The following is a 21,311-nucleotide window of genomic DNA, read 5'->3' as shown; positions in this document are numbered from 1 at the left end:
ACCCCAAGGAGCGCAGGAGGAAGGTGCTTCACCAGTGAGTCAGGAGGCATGGCACTGGTAGACCCCTTAAAAACATGTCATTATTCTGCTGTATCATGATAACTTGTCAGGAGCCTTCAGAGTAGGGAGAAGCAGGAGCCCACCTTTTCTTCAATAGGGCATTTCTCTTTGAGCCAGTGATTCAGCACTTCATCTTTAAAGGCGCCCGTGTTGCCCACTGTGCTTTGCTGAATCTTGGCGATCGTCGTGGCGTCTTTCACGATCTCGATCATTCCTGCGGGAAGATGCAGAGTCTGACGTGAACTGGGGCTGAGTGCCTGACCCGGAGGAGGAATGGCTGTGTCTTTGTTGAGTGGAGGGCAGAGAGCTTTCTTAACCACAGGGTTATTTTCCACGTTTGTGCTGGTGGTTTTCTTAGGAGGAAGAGAAAGAAAAGGAGGCGGATAGGGAAGTTGTGTGGGACCTGCTTTCACTATCCCTGGATGAAAAGAGGAAAGGGTTGGTTTTGAATAAGCAAAAGCATTAATGTGCTGAACACATCCTTCTTCCCTTGGCAACCTTTGCCTTTTCCTTTTTTAAATTTCAGGGTCAAATGGGAATGATGTTCTCTACTTCTCAAATTGGAAACTTGACTAAAAATCGGTTTGACTGAAATTAAAATGTGAAATGTCTGTAAAAGCACCTAAGAGGAGAGTATGGAATAGCTTTGATAATGTAAAGTCTGGGATGGTGAAACAAGTGGCGGATCTTTCCATCTACTTTGAAATGTTATTTGTGAGAGAGAAGTTTACTGTGCAATGAAATGAGTGAAAATTTAGCGGTGGAGAAGTCAAGAGGAAGGAACAAGTTCTCACTCAAATCACCTCCATGTGCAGTCAGTCACAAGGAGTTGAATCAGGCATTCATATATTTTCAACATGTCCGCATTAAACTGAGTCACATGCACCAGCCTTGGAACATCTTCTTCCTTTTTATATGTATTATGATTGTAAATTTTCTGTTATTAAATGCCAACACTGAAGGGATGATGGCCGCTTGGCGTGCGGGATCTTAGTTCCTCAACCAGGGATCGAACCTGTGCCCCCTGCAGTGGAAGTGCAAAGTCTTAACCACTGGACTGCCAGGGAAGTCCCATGGGATGGCGGTCTTTTAAAATGAGATGAGCAGTATATTCATCTTCTGAGGTCCCCACGTACCTATTTTGTCGCCAGTTGAAATGCAACCATATGGCAGGAGGCACAGATCCAAAGATTCAGTCTCCCAAATGGACTCCATGATTCGTAGAATCTGGGCATCAAAACACAAAAACGTTTCCATTATAAATATGTATTATTCTTCTCTGTTAAAAACAACAACAGTCTTCTCTGGTAACACAAAATATTGAAGTGAACATAAAATATGTAAGTAACAAATGTACTTTTATTTATCAACCTGGTACTCTAATGTTTCCCTTCCTCGGGAGCCTGTTAATTTCGGTCCCTGAGAGGCACCTTGGGGAAGAGAATAGTTGGATTTCTCTGGGCGTAGGTTTTAGCCATGATTTATCTATTATTCAAATGTTCCTAGTTATGTGTATTTTACCACAATAGAAAAAGTTCCACTCTAACATCTTTACACATTTTTATCCATAAGGCACTCTTGGGCTACAACCAAGGCAACAGTAACGGCGATGATAATGGTAGCTGACATTCACCGAGGACTGTTTTATGTTGATCCTTTTTATTAACCCCCTAGTGTGGGTATGATTACTTTTCCCATTCTTTTTCAGATTCTTTTCCATTATAGGTTATTACAAGATATTGAGTAGAATTCCCTGTGCTGTACAGTAGGTCCTTGTTTTTAATCTATTTTATATATAGTCGTGTGTATCTGTTAATCCCAAACTCCTCATTTATCCCCCCTACCCTTTCCCCTGTGGTAACCGTAAGTTTGTTCTCTATGTCTGTGAGTTTATTTCTGTTTTGTCAATAAGTTCATTTGTATCATATTTTAGAGTCCGTGGTTCGCCTATTTTAAATAAATCACATGAAATATTAGAAACGGTGTTACTTCTACAGTATTAAACTAGGGTATAGAGAATATTACTTTACAAATCTGCAAAGCTAAAGTTTATGTTAGATAATATGAAAATGATCAGCATTGATACCTTCACCATCCATCTTCTGTTCTAGTAATCTCTTCACTCTTGTTACGTAACTGCATAAATTCTCCAGTCACCTACCTGTTCACCTTCTCCCTCCCTCCTATCACATCATTCACTTCAGTTTGTGTATGTGGATGTGTACCAAAGGTGATGTATCTAAGGAGAGCATCTGAGAGTGTGTGGCTATGTCTGTGGATATGAATAAAGTGGATACTTGGGGGTAAAATAGGTTTCTATTCCATGTTGCCACACTAGGAATGCGTTGTATAAGAAAGAGGTTAGGGCAGGGAAGTGCATCTGGCTATTTGGGAATGCTGGGTATGCATCTCCTCAGGAATGGACAGAACTGTGAGGCTCACTAGATTTCGTATCTAATGGTCCACGGCTATATTCCCCCAGTGAAAACTCTATTCTGTCACCTTTGATCACTGTTCATCATACAAAATAGGAGAGTGGAACAGGGTCAGTAGAAGGCATTTTTTTAGATCTAGTACAGAATTCTTGTTTCAGATAGCTGAAAAAAAATTCCTTAACAGCAGCGCACCTGTAAAATCAGCATGTCCTGGCGCAGATCGTCGCCGTGTTTAAAGATAATTCCAATTGTTTCATTTGACAGAGCTGTAGGGTCGGCACATTTAAACTCAAGCCACAGGGGCTTTTTCTTGGAGGCCATCACTTTACATTTTTCAATCTGTAAGAAGACAGCCACATGTTTCCCACACACAATGGAAGACACATTGTGGAGATGCACACCCTCTTGCAAAGCATCTCTGTAAACATCTAGGACAAAGTCCCAGTTGGAAAAGGATTTTCAATGATTTGGGTAAAAATGCAGAAGGCATTTTCACCAAATCCAAAAATGCTAGTGAGAGCAAGTTACAACACTTAAACCAGTGGTTCTCAAAGTGTGTTGCAAGGAACCCTAAGCATCTGTGGGGGTGCCTAAGAGGTGTGGCATATCCCATCCTCTGTATACCCCCCTCCCGTAGGACTCTTGTCCCCTCTAACAAAGAGCAATTGTGCTGTTATTTGTCTATACATATCTGGCCTCCCTCTAAGAATTAGTTTGAAAAAAAAAAAAGAGTTCTATTGCTACCATAGTGTCTAAAAATGGTTGTCAAAAATCAGATGCAGTCTAATTCCAGGCCAAATGTAACAAGATGAAATTTAACAGCAATAGATGAGACTCTAGCACTCCGGCACAATGCCTGTCCCCTCCCCCAAACCCCCATACGTCGAAATAAATTCAAGGTGGGAGAAAGGTGGTTTAGCAGCCACTCATTCAAAAAGAGAAAATCTTAGGAGTTTTAGCCGAAAGTGAATTCACCAAGGATCAAAAATGTGACGTGGTCTTTAAAAAAAAAAACAAACACAATTTGAAGCTGTATTAATATATCATTATTCCTACCAATTTCTGACTTCAAAAGGACAGTGGATAGTGTGTGCTTTTGCTAGAGAGCGAGTTTACTGCTAATTGTATATAAAATTAAACATGGATCAAAGACTTAAATGTGAGATTAAAACTTCTAGGAAAAAATATTTGCTACATTGAATTAGGCAGTGTTTCTCAACTTTGGCACTGCTGACATTTGGGGCTGGATAATTGTTTGTTGCAGCGGGGACTGTCCTGTGTATCGTAGGATATTTAGCAGCACCCCTGGGCTCTACCCACTGGATGCTAGTAGCATTCTCCCAGTTGTAACAATCAAAAATGTCTCTCGGGCTTCCCTGGTGGCGCAGTGGTTGAGAGTCCGCCTGCCGATGCAGGGGACACGGGTTCGTGTCCCGGTCTGGGAGGATCCCACATGCCGCAGAGCGGCTGGGCCCGTGAGCCATGGCCGCTGAGCCTGCGCGTCCGGAGCCTGTGCTCCACAATGGGAGAGGCCGCAACAGTGAGAGGCCCGCGTACCGCAAACAACAAAAACAAAAACAAAAAATGTCTCTGGACGTTACCAAATACCCCTTGGTGGAGGAGGTGGAGGTCCACCCCTGGTTACTGGATGAAGCAAATATTTCTTAGGCCACGAAATTCATGAAGCATAAAAGAAAAAGTGATAAATTGGACTTAATCAGAATTAAAACCTTCTGCCGCAGACTGGGAGAAAATATTTGTAAACTATATGCCTGATAAAGGATTTGTATCCAGAATATATAAATAACTCGTAAATAAGAAGAAGGTGGTAACCTAAATTAAAAGTGAATGGAAGATATGAATAGAAACTTCTCAAAAGAAGATGGAAACTTATCAAAAGCACATGAAAAGATGCTCAGCATCACTAGGGAAATGCAAATAAAAACAACAGTGAAGTACCACTTCATACCCATTTGAATGGCTAAAATTAAGAAGACTGATGATAACAAGTGTTCTCTAGGATGTGGAACAATCAGAACTTGCACACATTGTGGTGGGAAGATAAAATGGCACGGTTGCCATTATAAAATGGAAAACCAGTTTGGCAGTATCTTATAAACACACACGTCCCTTCTGACCCAACGATCTCACTGTTAAATATTTACTCAAAAGGTGAATGGAAAACAAATTGTGGTATAACCATATAAGGGAATATTACTCAGTCATAAAAAGGGACAGGTCACTGAGACACACAGCAACATGGATGGATCTTCAGAGCATTATGCTAAGTAAAAGAATCCATATACGAAAACTACATACTGTATGATTCCACTTCATGACATTCTAGAAAGGGCAAAATTACACGATAGAAGACAGATCCGTCATCCGGGATGGAGGATGGAAGGAGGAAGGGACTAACTGCAAAGGGATATGAAAGAATTTTTTCTATAAATTTCTATGGAAATATTCTATATCTTCATTGTGGTGATATGGTTGTATACGTTTGGCAAAACTCCTTGAACTGTACACTTGCAATGGATACATTTTATTGTATACAAATGTTTTCTCAAGAAAGCTGATTTAAAACAAAATGGATGGAAGATTGCCTGGTGTTCAGGTTTTTAGTATCTAGCAATTAGGGAAGGGCTTGCTGGAAGCCCATCTGGGGACTTTCCACCTTCCCTGTCTCTCTATAAACGTCAGCTTTTATCCACTAGCCCCAGGAAAGCAGGCAGAGCCATCGTCAAGACATAAAGACCAGGGAGAGACATCAACGCGATACCTACCACCAGGGCTCCTGCTTTCAGTCCAGGGTCATATGGAACTCTGAAGCTTTGGGGGAGATTCAAATTCTGTAGGATTTCAAGCTTTTGCTTAAGTTGGGAAATAACTGTAATTGTCAAATGCACACAAGAGTTACATGAGTTCAAGAAATCACCAATAGCATCTCTAACATTTCCTGAGGCCGCAGGTATTGACAACATTCTACATATTTGGTAGGGTGAGGAACAGAAGAAGAGGGGGTAGGTTTCTGTCTTTGAGGAACTAACCATTGAGGGTGGCAGGGTAAGTCAGGCTTCCTGGGAGCAACAGAGCCACGTACACACATTACAACAGGGGACAGAAATATCTGAATATATATGGGATACCCGGACAGTCAGAGGGAGAAGGATGCTTTATGGATAATGGTAAGGAATTACTGTAGTTTTCTTTCCAACGTGTGAAGCTTTAAACTGCCATCTGATTTGGGAAACAGGTATTGGAAGACCATATTAAATGGAATTCGGTTAGGGTTTGGGAAATTCTTTTCAGAAGAGGAAGTTAGGTTGTGTGGAGGCAATATGATAGTCTCAAAATTGTGAAGGCAAAATACATAAATTAAAAATTACTGCCTATTCCCAATAAAGATGTTAAAAAAAAATAAAATTACTGCCTGGGTACCAGACAGACTGGAGGCTGGTACAAATGTTGCTCTTTCTTTCTTACAATAAAAATAAAAGCAAGATTATTATTACCATTATTATTTTTAGAAGAGACCATTATTGGTTTATTGGAAAAGATTCAAAGGCAAAAATGGCAAGTCAAAATATTCAGAAGTTTAAAATACTCGCTGAGTATGTTTGTGAGTGCCCATTATGAGCCATAGTGGTGGATCGAGATATACAAACGTGAATAAGAGACAATTCCTAGCTTCAAGGCTCATACAGTTTAACAGACCAGAAAGATGTGTTAATGACTTTAATTTAATGTAGTAACAACCAAAACCTATGGGAATACAGATAAAGAGTGATTAACTTTCCTAAAGCAGGGGCTGAGGGACAGGATTTCTTAGGGATAAGAAGACAACATTGGAACACAGAGGAGGTGATATATATGTTTTTATAGAAAGTACATATATAAAAAAATATATATGTACATATAGCTATATATGATGTATATGTATACATATACACAAAAAATTTAAAATAACTTCTCAATAATTCATTACTTTAAAAGACTGAGGACTTGAAAATTAGATGCATGTATTGAAAGATGGCGAAGAAAGGATATTTGGAAATAACTAATCTTTTGTGTCTGTGCATAGTTGCTCTTAAAAAATACATCTTAAAAAAATACATCTTACATCTGCATAATGCTGTTTTAAGTTTTCAAAGAGTTTAACATCTATTATCATACGTTCATCATTAAAATATATATATGTAGTTTTAAAAAATATTAACTTGTAAAGGGGGAACTTTAAATTTGCTGACTCCGTGAAGACAGAAGATTAAAAAATGTATCCTTGGCTACCTTGAGGAAGGTGCGACTTGCGTTCCAGAAGGAAGAAGGATCACAGGAACGATAGCATTTGGAGACAAAGGCATTTGGAAAGAGAACCAAGAGAACAGAGCCACCGTACCTTGGGAACTGACGTCATACTTTTCTGCAGAGAGCGATTTAATATCCATGGTGACCTTTTGTAACATGTCAATTACTTGGACTTGCTGGGTGAAGTCGTGTAGCATGGCCGTGCCGCAGCCCCTCAGATAGGCTTCCAGGATCACTGCAAACCTCTGCTGATAGTGTCTGGACTGGGCGATCTCACTTCTCAAGAACCAAAATAAGAAGTGACCAATTCGTTTGTTCTGAGGATGAAACCAAGAAGGTTGCCATTATTACGACTAACGCTCTAGATCTACCAGCCAATTCTCTGTAACTTTTTAAGTGTCACACTCTTATCAAAATGGAAGTACTTACTCTTAAACCACGCTTCAGCAGAAATCTGGCAAGGGCACTGTCATGGTATGGTTCAAATTTCACAGCCTAAAGGAAGAACACATTGGCATTTGTGGGATTGCATTCTCCATTGATTAATCGGGAAACAGGAAAGGGAGAAAAACTGGTGCTCTGCCTTAGTGGGTTTGTATGGAAAGGGCGACGAGAATCTGAGCAGTCACTTAAGTTCAATCCTTTGAACTTTTCAAGGACAGTTTGGGCCAGGGTGAACCACTTGCGGAAGGACCAGGATTAGAAGCCAGAACTCCTGACTCACAATCACATGCTTTTGATGACTTCAGAGATGAAGAGGTGAGGGCTTACCTGATTTGTTGGAAAGATAGAAGGGAAAGATGGAGATGACTATAACACATCTATGAAGGTGGAAGGGAAGAAAGGCTGTTGGAAAGAAAATAGACAGTGGGGATATTGTACATGCAGGGAGAGAAATGTTTGTTAGATGTGGAGATCCTAAAAATCCTATAGCTTCTCTTCTCAAGTTGTGTGGTTGGCCTCTCACTGGCAAGTCACTGTGCTGCCTCCCAGGTTCTTACTGCAACTGGTCATTACTCCCTGCCACGATGCAGTGCATACAGGGCTATTTGTCTGAAAATCTCTTGTTTTATCTGGTTCCTCAGGTTCAGCAGTGTTTAGTAGTTTTCACATCACTTGGCTAATAACAGAGATATTCACATAGGTGGCAGCTCTGTGACTGAGGAAAAAGAACCAATGACAAGTGAAAAATAGGGGCTGGACCGAGAACAGGGCCCAGGTGGGTGGCTGTCCCAAGCTCGCCCCCCACCCCCACCCCCGCCCGCTGCAGCCTAGCCAATTAAAAATAAAAAAGAATTAAATCCTGGTGGGTGCATGGGTATTTGTTACACCGTTCTCTACTTTTCTGCAAGTCTGCAATAGTTCATCATTTTAAAAGCAGTAAGACTCACAAAAATTGATTATTAGACATGCACATGTAAAATTATAGGGTAGATGTCATGTATAAGCATAAAGAGAGGTTTAAAATTAAATATCTCAGAGTATCTCCTTTATAAATAGATACGGTCTATCCTGTTTTCCTAAGAAATAAGAGATATTCCCATTCCACTTTATGTTTTAGGGCCTGGGGGCGTTTGGGTATGATTTCCAATCCTTACTCTGGTTTTTCAGTTTGGAAATGAGCAGAACAATCCTAACTGGATAATATTTCAGTTATCCCCATGCTTTCAAAGGTGAGGTGTGCTCTCATTGGTGCCACGGTAGCTGCAGCTAAGCTCTTCATTCTGAGCCTGTGGCTAGTTAGCCACCAGTAGTCACTTCAGAAATGTTAAGTTTCTAACCCAAACGTGAGTCTTTCTGACATTCTTTGTGTTTCACTTCTGTAAAGATGATGAAGATCTCAACCAGGAGACCATTTTAATTAGGAATGAATGAGTCATTTGGCCATATCTGCAGTGTCTCAAATAGTTTTACAAATGACTACTTCTTCAAATTTAGGACCACAGATTCAATGTTAATATTACTTATTGACCTCTTTCATTTAAACATTTCCAAGAAGAACACTATTCATTTTCCAACTCTGCAAAGTTTACTTGTGAAAATGACAGTGGAAAATAATTCATGATCGCCTTGGGACTTGGAACAGATCTCGTGCAAATTTGTTTCATGTTCTTTTTGTCATGGAGAGCTAGAAAACTGAGGAGACTTTGATTTTTCTAAAATTTTCAGTAGCGTTTATGCCAGCCTCTGAACTCATGGAAGATAACAATATCGGTTCTATTTGATAGATGAAAGCAAAGGCCAAATATAACGTTTCAAGTATCTGCCTAAGGGGAAGGTGAAGATTCAAAGTTGAGAGTATCCAAAATTCGCATCAGAAAACTTCAGAAACTTCCTATAAATATAGATAATGATTAGACAGTTTGGTGTCCACCAGTCAGCCTGGCTAATCCTAACCATCTCAGATCAAACATCACCTACTCAGAACTGTCCCTGGCTTCCTCAGTCTCAATCAAGTGTCCCCAGAACCCCTGACTCTTTTCTCATAACACTCTGTAGCTTTTCCCCAAAGTGTCTGTCACAACGTGTTACTCAATATCTGCCTGTATGTGTACTCATTTGGTGTCGGTCTTCATGCACCACAAGCTACACTAGGGCAGAGTCCAGCCCTGTTTTGATCACTGCTCTATATCCAGCAACCAGAACTGAGGAAGCATTCAGTCTGTGCTGTTGAATTCATGAATGAACACTTCTGCTCTCTAAAATTGAATTCCCTTCCAAGTCCTTTCCTTCCTCCTGTCAAGCAGCACAATATGATTTGAGAATGGCTATCGTGAGCAAGAGAACTCTTCCTCCTTTCTTTAACGTCCTAAGGAAACCCTTGATAATTTAGTCGAGGGTTTAGCAAATGGTTTAGTCTCTCTGGACCCCAAGGAAAGGCATGTGGAGAGCAGTGGACACACAGTACCAGACCTATCTAAAGAGAGCGGCTTTCAAGGTCCCATGCAGATATGAGATGTTACTCTATGAATTGTGATAAAGACAATCAGAGAGTATGACGTTTTTCCTCTAGGACACACTATCCTGACACTGCTGGGTTGATGCCAGATATTGGGACGCAGTGAAAAGAGCAGGGCCAGGAGTCAGACCTCCTGGGTTTGAATTTGACTTTCAAAGTATGTGGCCTTGGGCACATTACTTAGCCTCTCTGTGCCTCAGTTTCCTGATATATAAAATGCAAATATTAACTTGACCTCTATCATCGTTGTTGGGAGAGTTAAATGTGATAATACACGAAAAGCATGTAGATCCCCTGCAGCCTTGGCACAAGGGAGCATTCGATAAGTCAAGTCTATCATTGATACAGTAAATGAGAACAAAGTATTCCCACAGGAACGGTTCTCCTAAAAAGCAGAAATATTAATGTCATCAAAATGCTTGTCAACAAGCCCTCAAAGACAGTAAAAAAGTAAGTGGAACAGTTTACTACTTTTTGAGGTAGTTTCATTAGATCTCCTTTGACTGGTCGTGACTCTCTAGACAAGGGGCATTGGAAGACAGCTGAATGGGGCACCTGTGCATATGCAGATAAACCCCTTGAGATGAGTGCATCCCCCTACCTGGACCAGCTGCAGCAGGTAATGTAGCACGTCATCGTCTTCCAAGCTCTCCAGTTTCTGAACTGCAATGGCTCTTACGTTTTCATCCGAAAAGTTGCAGTCCAGGAGTTGCATTGTTAATCCAACATCCAAAGCACTTTGATCCCAGACCTCCCTTCTGGCTAACAGTTGATATGTTTTGGCCACAATTTCTTGCTGTCCCCATTTCACTGAGCTAAAGAGCTTAGGATACGCTTTGGGATCCTTCAGACTTTCATATCTGAAATGCCAGAGCAACTCTTTGTCTTCGGCTGTGAGAGGGTTAAGGGGATCAGTGGCTATGATCGCCTCTAGTTGCTTCCGAAGCTGATTGGGCATTTCTGCTCGAACCCGGTCCCCTTCCGGGTCAGGGGTGGGCCGATGCTTAGGCAAGGCTATGGGGTGACAGTAATTGTCCAGAAGAATGGAGATGGACATTGAGTTCTCCTTGTCCGGGTTGGTGGCAGACGTGAGCTTGTCAGCATTGATGCTGCCATGGTCTTCCGCCTTCCCGGATAGCTGCCACATGTGGAGCACGTACTCCCCGTGGCGCAGGAGGAACCGGTGGTCTATGAGCAGCAGGTTCACGTAATACAGAAGCTGAGCTTTGCCTCTGGACTCGGGACTGGGAGTCTCCGCAGAGGCCTTACCAGACAGAGCTGGAGCTTTGCCGCAGTAGATCTGGAGGTTCAGCAGAGCCCCTTTGGGTAAGTCTTTGATCTTGATACTGAACTCAAGCCACACATTCCACAGCACCTCCTCCGTGAAGGGTTTGGGGCTGGTTCTCCTTTGGCAAAGGACTTGCTGCCCATACTGGATGTTTGCCTCCACAAAAACCGTGAGGTCCGCGTTCCGGGGCAGGACGGGGATATCAATGCCTCTGATTTTTACCCTGAACTTGCGGTCACAGTCCCACAGGGACACGGTGAACACGCTCTCGTGGTCCTTCCCGTGGATGGTCAGCTGCTCATGGTAGCCGGTGACTCCCGTGCAGTCGTCCACCAGCGGCCACTCTTCCTTCCTCACCTCGTCCAGGGCTGGGTCCGGCGGAGTGTCAAGCACCAGGTGAATCTCTTCCCCGTTCTTGAGGCACTGCCTCACCCACTGGAAGTTTCTGATGGGCGTCTCACCCACCAGGTACTCATCCCGGCCACAGACACGCAGCACAAAGTCCTGTTCGTTCTGGCTTTCAGGGATATCCATCAGGGACTTCTTCTTGGCCATCTTGGTAAAGAAGCTCTGGAGGATGGTGCCCGGGGTGTCATCGGCTGAGACCTTGATGGTCTGGCTGGTGGTGCTGCGATGAATGACAATGAAGATGTAGTTGTTGGTGATCTTCTTCAGCAGGTACTCGGGGAGGGGCTTGGACGTCACCCAGGGGTGCATGGCGTAGAGCTTGGTGTCGCGGCCGGCCACCTCAGCCATGCGCGGGCTCACCAGGCGGCGGCGTGTGAACTCCAGCTCGTCGTCGTGCACGTTGCTGACGTCGGTGACGTCGTAGCCAATGAGGGCCGTGAGCTGGTGCTGGAAGGCCAGCGTCTCCTCCGAGGGCGCGAGCCTCTGCACCACGTGGATCTGCCCGGGGCTCCGGTGCAGCACCTTCCAGTAGCGCAGGCAGTCCAGGGTCTGCACCACCTGGTACTTGTCGTAGATCTCGTACCACTGCCCCTTCTTCTGGTAGAGCAGGAGGAAGTGGTCGGGGCTGAGCCGGTGGTAGAAGTCGGCGGCCACGCTGGTCTCCAGTGCGCGCAGCCACACCTGGGCCTTCATCTGCTCCACGTTGCCGTGGCCAGCCACGTGCAGCAGCGCCGTTTCGGGGGCCTTGGTGTTGCGCTGGCTGGTGGGCAGCACAAACTCAATGGGGATGAGCTCCATGGAGGACAGGCTGGCCGCCGCGCTGCGTGGCTTCATCCTCCGGCGCCTGCGGCGGTTGTCCTCTCTCAGCACCACGTGCTGTTCATGGTTCTCCAGCTCCATGCCCTCTGCGACCTGGGAGCAGAGAAACAGAGGGCTCGGTCACAGGGCAGGTACTTGCCCTTTATGGTTTCCCGCGAGCTGGCAGAAGGAGAAGGTGTAGACGAATGACAAGGACGTGCGCACGAGGATACCGGGGCTTTGGAATCGGGGCCCAGGAATCCTGGTCCCCAACACTTAGAATCTGGGGGATGGGCCCTTTAAATAATCTCTGAGCCTGTTTCCTGTCTGTCAAATGGGGTTAGCAGTGCCTCAGAGGGGTGAGTAAGGTGACAGTTAAATGAGGTAATATACTTGTTGAGTATGGGCCATGGGTCGATGGGGATTCATTAATCATTCTCTCTGCTTTCATTTCGTTTGAAAATTGAATTTTAAAAGAGAGAGGTAAAGCACTGATCTAGCACTGTGTCTGACCTGCTGTAGTAGTTCTAAGTGGTCATTTTTGTTAAGCATACTGAATTGCATGGATGAGTCAGATTATCCAGTTAAAGGATCATGTCCTGGCTTATAAGGTGCAATGTGAGGTGCTGAAAACCCCCCTCTGAAAAGAGGCCTTTGACTTATTTCCTCTTCGTTTAGTCTCATTTGTCTCCTAGGGGACCCAGACACCTTACCCAACTGGCCTCTCAGTCCCTTTTCAAACTTTCTGGATCAGGTGTCTGCTCCCTAGTCAACTTCCTGTTTTTGTTTTCTTTTCATTTTTTTCTTTCTTGTTAGGAGAGGTAGTCATTTCATTGATAAAACTCAGAAAGATCAGAATTGGTGAAGTTGCGCTCAAGAACATTTGCAGATATTTAAAACTGTGAATCATGAAATGTGTAAGCATCGTGGCTGTCACTGCTCCGTTAGGGCAGTATCTTAGGGGAGTCCCCAGGGCTCCCCAAATATGAACATTCAGATAATTTTAACTTTGTAACCAGTTCATCCCATCTGCCTCTGGAGAAACCACAGGATGGAAGGAAGGACCTGCTTTTGGGCCCCAATCGATTATTTAACTTCTTTTTGCTCTAATATATTCATCTCTATAACGAGAATTCACCAATTTATTCTCAACAATTTATCCACTGTACCTTCACAAAGCATTTAAGTATAAATGTGACTTATTGCAGTAAGAAACTCTCCAAATGAGGATTGACATGCTAAACATCTTAAAATTGAGATGTGAGTAAGGTATTTTGACTTTACTATTTAGTATCCTTTAATATTTTGTAAGATGTTCTAAATAAGAATCAACTAGTGAAACAAAAATTAATGTTTCAGAAAATATTATTTACTTCTTAAAGGACTAATGTTAGTGACACTCATATATACTTATTTCCTTAAGAAATAGTGGAGCATTTGACACATACCAGAAAGGAGAGTTTGATTAAAGGGTAAGAAAGGCAGGTTTCATTAGATCCAAACTTCTGTACTCGGCTTAAACTTACTTTTAAAGTCAGTAGTCCCTCTCTTAAAATATTATGAAGTTACACTTAGTAAATACATGAAATCAACTGTCCCAAAGGACTGTCTCTTACAGCTTAAGACCTTCACTATTTGCTCTTTTGCTACTTTACATAATAACAAAGAAGAGAACTGTAAGTTATGTGAATATTGGCACTAACTTGAAATAAAATAGGTCCAAATTTAGGCAACATGCAAATACACAGCAATCACTTCTGCCTCCATGACATCAAGTAGACTTACAAGATACGAGGTGCAGAAGAAAACTGGCTGACTCAATACTCACTGCTTTCCTTCATGGTTGAGGCTGTGAAGCTTTCTCCTTTTACGAGAAGATGTTAGAAACACTGTTCAGTACACTAATCGCGAAGAGTGCACTTGTAAGAACGTGAAGGCTGCTGACACAGCCCCCCGTGCCCTCCCTCTTCCTCCCAAACAAAAACAAAAAAGGACCGATGCACCTGCAAAGCTATTGCCGGAACCTTGTGGATATCCACACACAAGGGTTGGACTAGACAATGAAACAGACATTCAGTGGCAGTATCATCAGATGAACGACAACAGTTCCAGATACAAATCTTCTGGCTGAGAAGGAAGTGTCACTATGCCGAGTCAGACCCAACAAAGGGCAAAAAATAGAAGGAAGCAATACCTGATAAAGCAGCGGAGGTGATGATGTTGAAGGATCATTTGTTTAATTTCTGAAAACAAAACAAATTCAAACCTACCCAGTGTGCTTCTAAACTCTTCCGCTTTTCTGGGTCTCCCTTCATATCCAGATGCAGAGGAAGTGTTGCAGTTACCAGGAAGGAAGTTTTAACCAAGTTGATTATACGTGTGATTGCTCATTTAAAAAGTGTCAGAAATGCACTTCCTGTTGAAGCACACACAGCCCAGCACGAACGTGAGCTAAGTTGACTATATATTTTTTACTCCTTGAACTAATTTTGTAAAAAGTGTGAGAGTGGAAATGAATTAAAATGATGTAGAGCTAAATCAAAAATACATTCATGAGACACAAACACACAAAATGTCTTTCTGGCTGGTTCACAGTAGAAGGAAAGGCCTCATAGCCACAATATTAGAGAAACAGCCCGGTGGGAAGATTTTTACTTATATTTTTATTTTTTTAAAACATCTCTATTGGAGTATAATTGCTTTACAATGTTGTGTTAGTCTCTGCTGTATAACAAAGTCAATCAGCTATATGCATACGTATATCCCCATATCCCCTCCCTCTTGCATCTCCTTCCCACCCTCCCTAACCCACGCCTCTAGGTGCTCACAAAGCACCGAGCTGATTCCCCGTGTGATGCAGCTGCTTCCCACTAGCTATCTATTTTACATTTGGTAGTGTACATATGTCCATGACACTCTCTCACTTCATCCCAGCTTACCCTTCCTCACCCCGTGACCTCAAGTCCATTCTCTATGTCTGCATCTTTATTCCTGTCCTGCCCCAGGTTCATCAAAACCTTTTTTTTTTTTTTTAACATTCCATATATGTGTTAGCGTACGGTATTTCTTTTTCTCTTTCTGACTTACTTCACTCTGTATGACAGACTCTAGGTCCATCCACCTCACCAAAAATAACTCAATTTTGTTTCTTTTTATGGCTGAGTAATATTCCATTGTATATATGTGCCACATCTTCTTTATCCATTCGTCTGTCGATGGACACTTAGGTTGCTTCCATGCCCTGGCTATTGTAAATAGAGCTGCAATGAACACTGTGGTACATGACTCTTTTTGAATTATGGTTTTCTCAGGATATATGCCCAGTAGTGGGATTGCTGGGTCTTATTTTTAGTCTTTTAAGGAACCTCCATACTGTTCTCCATAGTGGCTGTATCAATTTACATTCCCACCAACAGTTCAAGAGGGTTCCCTTTTCCCCACACCCTCTCCAGCATTTATTGTTTCTAGATTTTTTGATGATGGCCATTCTGACTGGTGTGAGGTGATACCTCTTTGTAGTTTTGCTTTGCATTTCTCTAATGATTAGTGATGTTGAGCATTCTTTCATGTGTTTGTTGGCAATCTGTATATCTTCTTTGGAGAAATGTCTATTTAGGTCTTCTGCCCAAACTTGTATTGGTTGGTTTGTTTGTTTGTTTGATATTGAGCTGCACGAGCTGCTTGTATATTTTGGAGATGAATCCTTTGTCAGTTGCTTCGTCTGCAACTGTTTTCTCCCATTCTGAGGGTTGTCTTTACGTCTTCTTTATGGTTTCCTTTGCTGTGCAAAAGCTTTTACATTTCATTAGGTCCCATTTGTTTGTTTTTATTTCCATTTCTGTAGGAGGTGGGTCAAAAAGGATCCTGCTGTGATGTATGTCATAGAGTTTTCTGCCTATGTTTTCCTCTAAGAGTTTTATAGTGTCTGGCCTTACTTTTAGGTCTCTAATCCATTTTGAGTTTATTTTTGTGTATAGTGTTAGGGAGTGTTCTAATTTCATTCTTTTACATGTAGCTGTCCAGTTTTCCCAGCACCACTTATTGAAGAGGCTGTCTTTTCTCCATTGTACATTCTTGCCTCCTTTATCAAAGATAAGGTGACCTGACGCACGGCTCGGTGGGGCTCATCATGGTGGTGGAGAACCAGCACCCCAAGTCTTACCTGCACGTGCAATGCTACTGCTCAGACAGCTTCAACGTGGTGTCCACGCGTGGCAGCCTGTGCACCCAGGACAGTGTGCCGGCTTCTCCATCACCCACCGCCTGGTGCACTGCAAGGCGGCCCAGGTCTCCCTCAGTGACTGGACGGCCTCCGAGGGCAGCCACAGCCCCCCATTCACGCCCAAGGTCACTGGCCTCCATGGGCCCTGGCCACTGTGACCACCCTGCCTGCCCCCATACACACTTTACGAGGGAGACCCCAACACAGGATGCTTGAACCAGAATCTCAGGATCCCCACCCCGGGAGTGCCAGCGGCATGGCGCAGCTTCTCCTGGGCCTTCCTTCCGGCCCTCCCTCCTACCCAGGGCCTCGTAGCCACCAAGCAGAATACCTCGAAGCGGCCTCTAGCTCGAGGGAGCTGTGTGCCAGCTCCTCTGACCAGCCCACCTTGAGGTCTGGCTCAGACTGCCAGGGCCAAGGTAAGACTGCCCCTTCCCATGGCCTGGGGCCTCCTGCCTGGGTGAGGCAGCCAAGAGCTCCATTCACAAAACCAAATCTGGGGGGTCAGAGGCCAGGACCCTGAGGTGAGCAGGGACCACCCCCGCACCTTGTGGGGTCAGGCCAGGACCCCAGGTGAGAACAGGGACAATCACTTTTTTGGGGGGTCAGAGGCCAGGACCCCAGGATGAGAGCAAGGACCACCCTCTTGGGAAGGTCAGAGGCCAGAACTCCAGGTGAGAACAGGGAACACCCCCTTTGTGGGGCACGAGGTCAGGAGCCTTTTCTCCCCAGTTTGCCCCTAGGTCCCATCTCCCCCCAAGCCCTCATGAGGCAAGCAGGGGTTCCTGGAGTCCCAGCAGTGTCCCAGGAGGCAGGTGCCTGGTGACCGTGGGCTCAAGCAGGGGTGGGGAGGGACACTCTGCTATTCCTGGAGCGCCAGCCAGGATCGAAGCCATGCCCCAGGCTGGGGTTGTGGCAGCGGGTCAGGTGGACCTGAGCCTGGGCCCAGCCCTGTGCTTGGTGAGGGGGTTTGTCCTCAGCGTCACCTGACCTCTGCTGGGAGGAACAGAGTCCAGGAGAACTCCTTGGCCAGCCCTGTCCAGGCACATGCAGGGTGTAGCCCCTCCCAGCCCCGCCCCACCTCAGAAGCCCAGCGTCCTCCCTGTGGCTGCTCAGCCCTGAGTTCTGTGTCTGCCCCAGGATGACTGAGGCCGGCTTCCTGGGCCACCTGGCCTCACTGCCCTGCAGCCCCTAGGCAGCAGGTGGCCAAATCTATGGCCTCTTGCTTCCCATGGGGCTTGCGGGGGGGTGGGTTTACACCTGAAGAAGCACCCAAGAGCACTAGACTCCCCTTTGGGCCTTCTTTATATTCCTCCTTCTACTCTGAGCTGTGGGTATTTTTAACCCTGTACATATGGCAGCTCTTCTGACACAGAGGCTATTTTATCAATTGTCAGTACCATCCCTGTAGGATGATTCTCCATGGGTGTTTCCAGACTCAGGCTCCAATGGACCAGATAAAAATGTTTTGTTTTGTTTAAAAAAAAAAAAAAAAGGTGACCGAATGTGTGTGGGTTTATCTCTTCGCTTTCTATCTTGTTCCATTGACTGTATTTCTGTTTTTGTGCCAGTACCATACTGCCTTGATTACTGTAGCTTTGTAGTATAGTCTGAAGTCAGGGAGCCTGATTCCTCCAGCTCCGTTTTTCGTTCTCAAGATTGCTTTGGCTATTTGGGATCTTTTGTGTTTCTATAAAAATTGTGAATTTTTTTGTTCTACTTCTGTGAAAAATGCCAGTGGTAGTTTGATAGGGATTGCATTGAATCTGTAGATTGCTTTAGGTAGTATAGTCATTTTCATAATGTTGATTCTTCCAATCCAAGAACATGGTATATCTCTCCATCTGTTTGTATCACCTTTAATTTCTTTCATCAGTGTCTTACAGTTTTCTGCATACAGATCGTTTGTCTCCTTAGGTAGGTTTATTCCTAGGTATTTTATTCGTTTAGTTGCAGTGGTAAATGGGAGTGTTTCCTTAACTTCTCTTTCAGATTTTTCATCGTTAGTGTTTAGGAATGCAAGAGATTTCTGTGAATTAGTTTTGTATCCTGCTACTTTACCAAATTCATTGATTAGTCCTAGTAGTTTTCTGGTAGCCTCTTTAGGCTTCTCTGCGTATAGTATCATGTCATCTGCAAACAGTGACAGTTTTACTTCTTCTTTTCCGATTTGGATTCCTTTTATTTCCTTTTCTTCTCTGATTGCGGTGACTAAAACTTCCAAAACTATGTTGAATAATAGTTCTGAGAGTGGAGAACCTTGTCTTGTTCCTGATCTTAGAGGAAATGGTTTCAGTTTTTCACCATTGAGAACGATGTTGGCTGTAGGTTTGTCATATATGGCCTTTATTATGTTGAGGAAATTTCCCTCTATGCCTACTTTCTGGAGGGTTTTTATCATAAATGGGTGTTGAATTTTGTCGAAAGCTTTCTCTGCATCTATTGAGATGATCATATGGTTTTTCTCCTTCAGTTTGTTAATATGGTGTATCACATTGATTGATTTGCGTGTATTGAAGAATCCTTGCATTCCTGGGATAAACCCCACTTGATCATGGTGTATGATCCTTTAAATGTGCTCTTAGATTCTGTTTGCTGCTGTTTTGTTGAGGATTTTTGCATCTATGTTCATCAGTGATATTGGCCTGTAGTTCTCTTTCTTTGTGACATCTTTGTCTGGTTTTGGTATCAGGGTGATGGTGGCCTCTTAGAATAAGTTTGGGAGTGTTCCTCCTTCTGCTGTATTTTGGAAGAGTTTGAGAAGGATAGGTGTTAGCTCTTCTCTAAATGTTTGATAGAGTTCACCTGTGAAGCCATCTGGTCCTTGGCTTTTGTTTGTTGGAAGATTTTTAATCACAGTCTCGACGTCAGTGCTTGTGATTGGTCTGTTCCTATTTTCTCTTTCTTCTTGATTCAGTCTCAGAAGGTTGTGCTTTTCTAAGAATTTGTCCATTTCTTCCAGGTTGTCCATTTTATTGGCATATAGTTGCTTGTAGTAATCTCTCATGATGCCTTGTATTTCTGCAGTGTCAGTTGTTACTTCTCCTTTTTCATTTCTAATTCTGGTGATTTGAGTCTTCTCCCTTTTTTTCTTGATGAGTCAAGAAAATCAATTTTGTTTATCTTCTCAGAGAACCAGCTTTTATTTTTATTGATCTTTGCTCTTGTTTCCTTCATTTTGTTTTCATTTATTTCTGATCTCATCTTTATGATTTCTTTCCTTCTGCTAACATTGGGGTTTTTTTTGTTGTTGTTGTTCTTTCTCTAATTGCTTTAGGGGTAAGGTTAGGTTGTTTGAGAGTTTTCTTGTTTCTTGAGGTAGGATTGTATTGCTGTAAACTTCCCTCTTAGAACTGTTTTTGCTGCATCCCATAGGTTTTGGGTCATTGTGTTTTCTTTGTCATTTGTTTCTAGGTATTTTTTAATTTCCTCTTTGATTTCTTCAGTGATCTCTTGGTTATTAAGTAGTGTATTGTTTAGCCTCCATGTGTTTGTATTTTTTACAGTTTTTTTTTCCTGTAATTGATATCTAGTCTCATAGAGTTGTAGTTGGAAAAGATACTTGATACGACTTCAATATTCTTAAATTTACTGAGGCTTGATTTGTGACCCAAGATATGATCTACTCTGGAGAATGTTCCTTGAGCACTTGAGAAGAAAGTGTATTCTGTTGTTTTTGGATGGAATGTCCTATAAATATCAGTTAAGTCCATCTTGTTTAATTTGTCATTTAAAGCTTGTGTTTCCTTATTTATTTTCATTTTGTATGATCTGTCCATTGGCAAAAGTGGGGTGTTAAAGTCCCTTACTATTATTGTGTTTCTGTCGATTTGCCATTTTATGGCTGTTAGCATTTGCCTTATGTATTGAGGTGCTCCTATGTTGGGTGCATAAATATTTACAATTGTTATATCTTCTTCTTGGATTGATCCCTTGATCATTATGTAGTGTCCTTCTTTGTCTCTTGTAACAATCTTTGTTTTAAAGTCTATTTTGTCTGATATGAGAATTGCTACTCCAGCTTTCTTTTGATTTCCATTTTCATGGACTATCTTTTTCCATCCCCTCACTTTCAGTCTGTATGTGTCCCTAGGTCTGAAGTGGGTCTCTTGTAGACAGCGTATATATGGGTCTTGGTTTGTATCCATTGAGCCAGTCTATGTCTTTTGGATGGAGCATTTAATCCATTTACATTTAAGGTAGTTATTGATATATCGTTCCTATTACCATTCTCTTTATTGTTTGAGGTTTGTTTTTGTAGGTCTTTTCCTTCTCTTGTTTCCTGCCTAGAGAAGTTCCTTTAGCATTTGTTGTAAAACTGGTTTGGTGGTGCTGAATTCTCTTCACTTTTGCTTGTCTGTAAAGATTTTAATTTCTCCGTTGAATCTGAATGAGATCCTTGCTGGGTACGGTGATCTTGGTTGTAGGTTTTTTCCTTTCATCAGTTTAAATATGTCATGCCACTCCCTTCTGGCTTGCAGAGTTTTTGCTGAAAGATCAGCTGTTATCCTTATGGGGAGGGTGTGGGAAGATTTTTAAAGAGCCAAATTAAACCCATTAGTCCTGCAAAGCCCATCAATTAATTTTCCCTCATGGGAGTGCACGTGACTCCTTATTCATCCCTGTAACAGAGGGATAAGGGAAGAGAAACCTAGTGATCCAGGGGATTGAGTTATGAAGCTGAACGTTTTCAAATACAAAGTCTGGAAGTTCACTTCCTTAGGCTGGTGAGACAGTTCTCTATTTTTTCAAAGCATTTGGTCTCCAAAATATCACTGGCTCAGACTGAAAGTACAGTGTGCATGTGTTTGTGTGTCTGCCAGGGGTGCAGAC

At 43.0% G+C, this 21,311-nt stretch overlaps 1 protein-coding gene across 4 annotated transcripts in view; it reads right to left on the bottom strand.

Annotated features, from left to right (window-relative positions):
* PIK3CG (phosphatidylinositol-4,5-bisphosphate 3-kinase catalytic subunit gamma) overlaps positions 1-14,606 on the bottom strand; it is a 36,449-nt gene extending 21,843 nt beyond the window's left edge. Inside the window, exons 1-8 of one of the 4 annotated variants that reach the window (XM_004263358.3) lie at positions 14,527-14,606; positions 10,364-12,370; positions 7,233-7,298; positions 6,895-7,120; positions 5,282-5,385; positions 2,688-2,834; positions 1,197-1,287; positions 144-274 (exon numbers count right to left, since the gene is read on the bottom strand). In XM_004263358.3, the coding sequence (XP_004263406.1) occupies positions 144-274; positions 1,197-1,287; positions 2,688-2,834; positions 5,282-5,385; positions 6,895-7,120; positions 7,233-7,298; positions 10,364-12,370; positions 14,527-14,571 (2,817 nt within the window). In that variant the 5' untranslated portion in view covers positions 14,572-14,606. Of the gene's footprint in view, positions 1-143; positions 275-1,196; positions 1,288-2,687; positions 2,835-5,281; positions 5,386-6,894; positions 7,121-7,232; positions 7,299-10,363; positions 12,371-14,041; positions 14,064-14,084; positions 14,221-14,450 lie in introns of those variants that run through there. The other 3 variants (XM_004263359.4, XM_004263360.4, XM_033439072.2) reach the window with 3 other exon arrangements.
* Positions 14,607-21,311: the final 6,705 nt, after the last annotated feature.

The sequence above is a fragment of the Orcinus orca genome, chromosome 9 (genome assembly GCF_937001465.1).
Source record: "Orcinus orca chromosome 9, mOrcOrc1.1, whole genome shotgun sequence".
In the NCBI taxonomy this organism is placed as follows: domain Eukaryota; kingdom Metazoa; phylum Chordata; class Mammalia; order Artiodactyla; family Delphinidae; genus Orcinus; species Orcinus orca.
The sequence above is the reverse complement of the archived record's forward strand: the minus strand, read 5'-3'. Positions and strand labels throughout refer to the sequence as shown.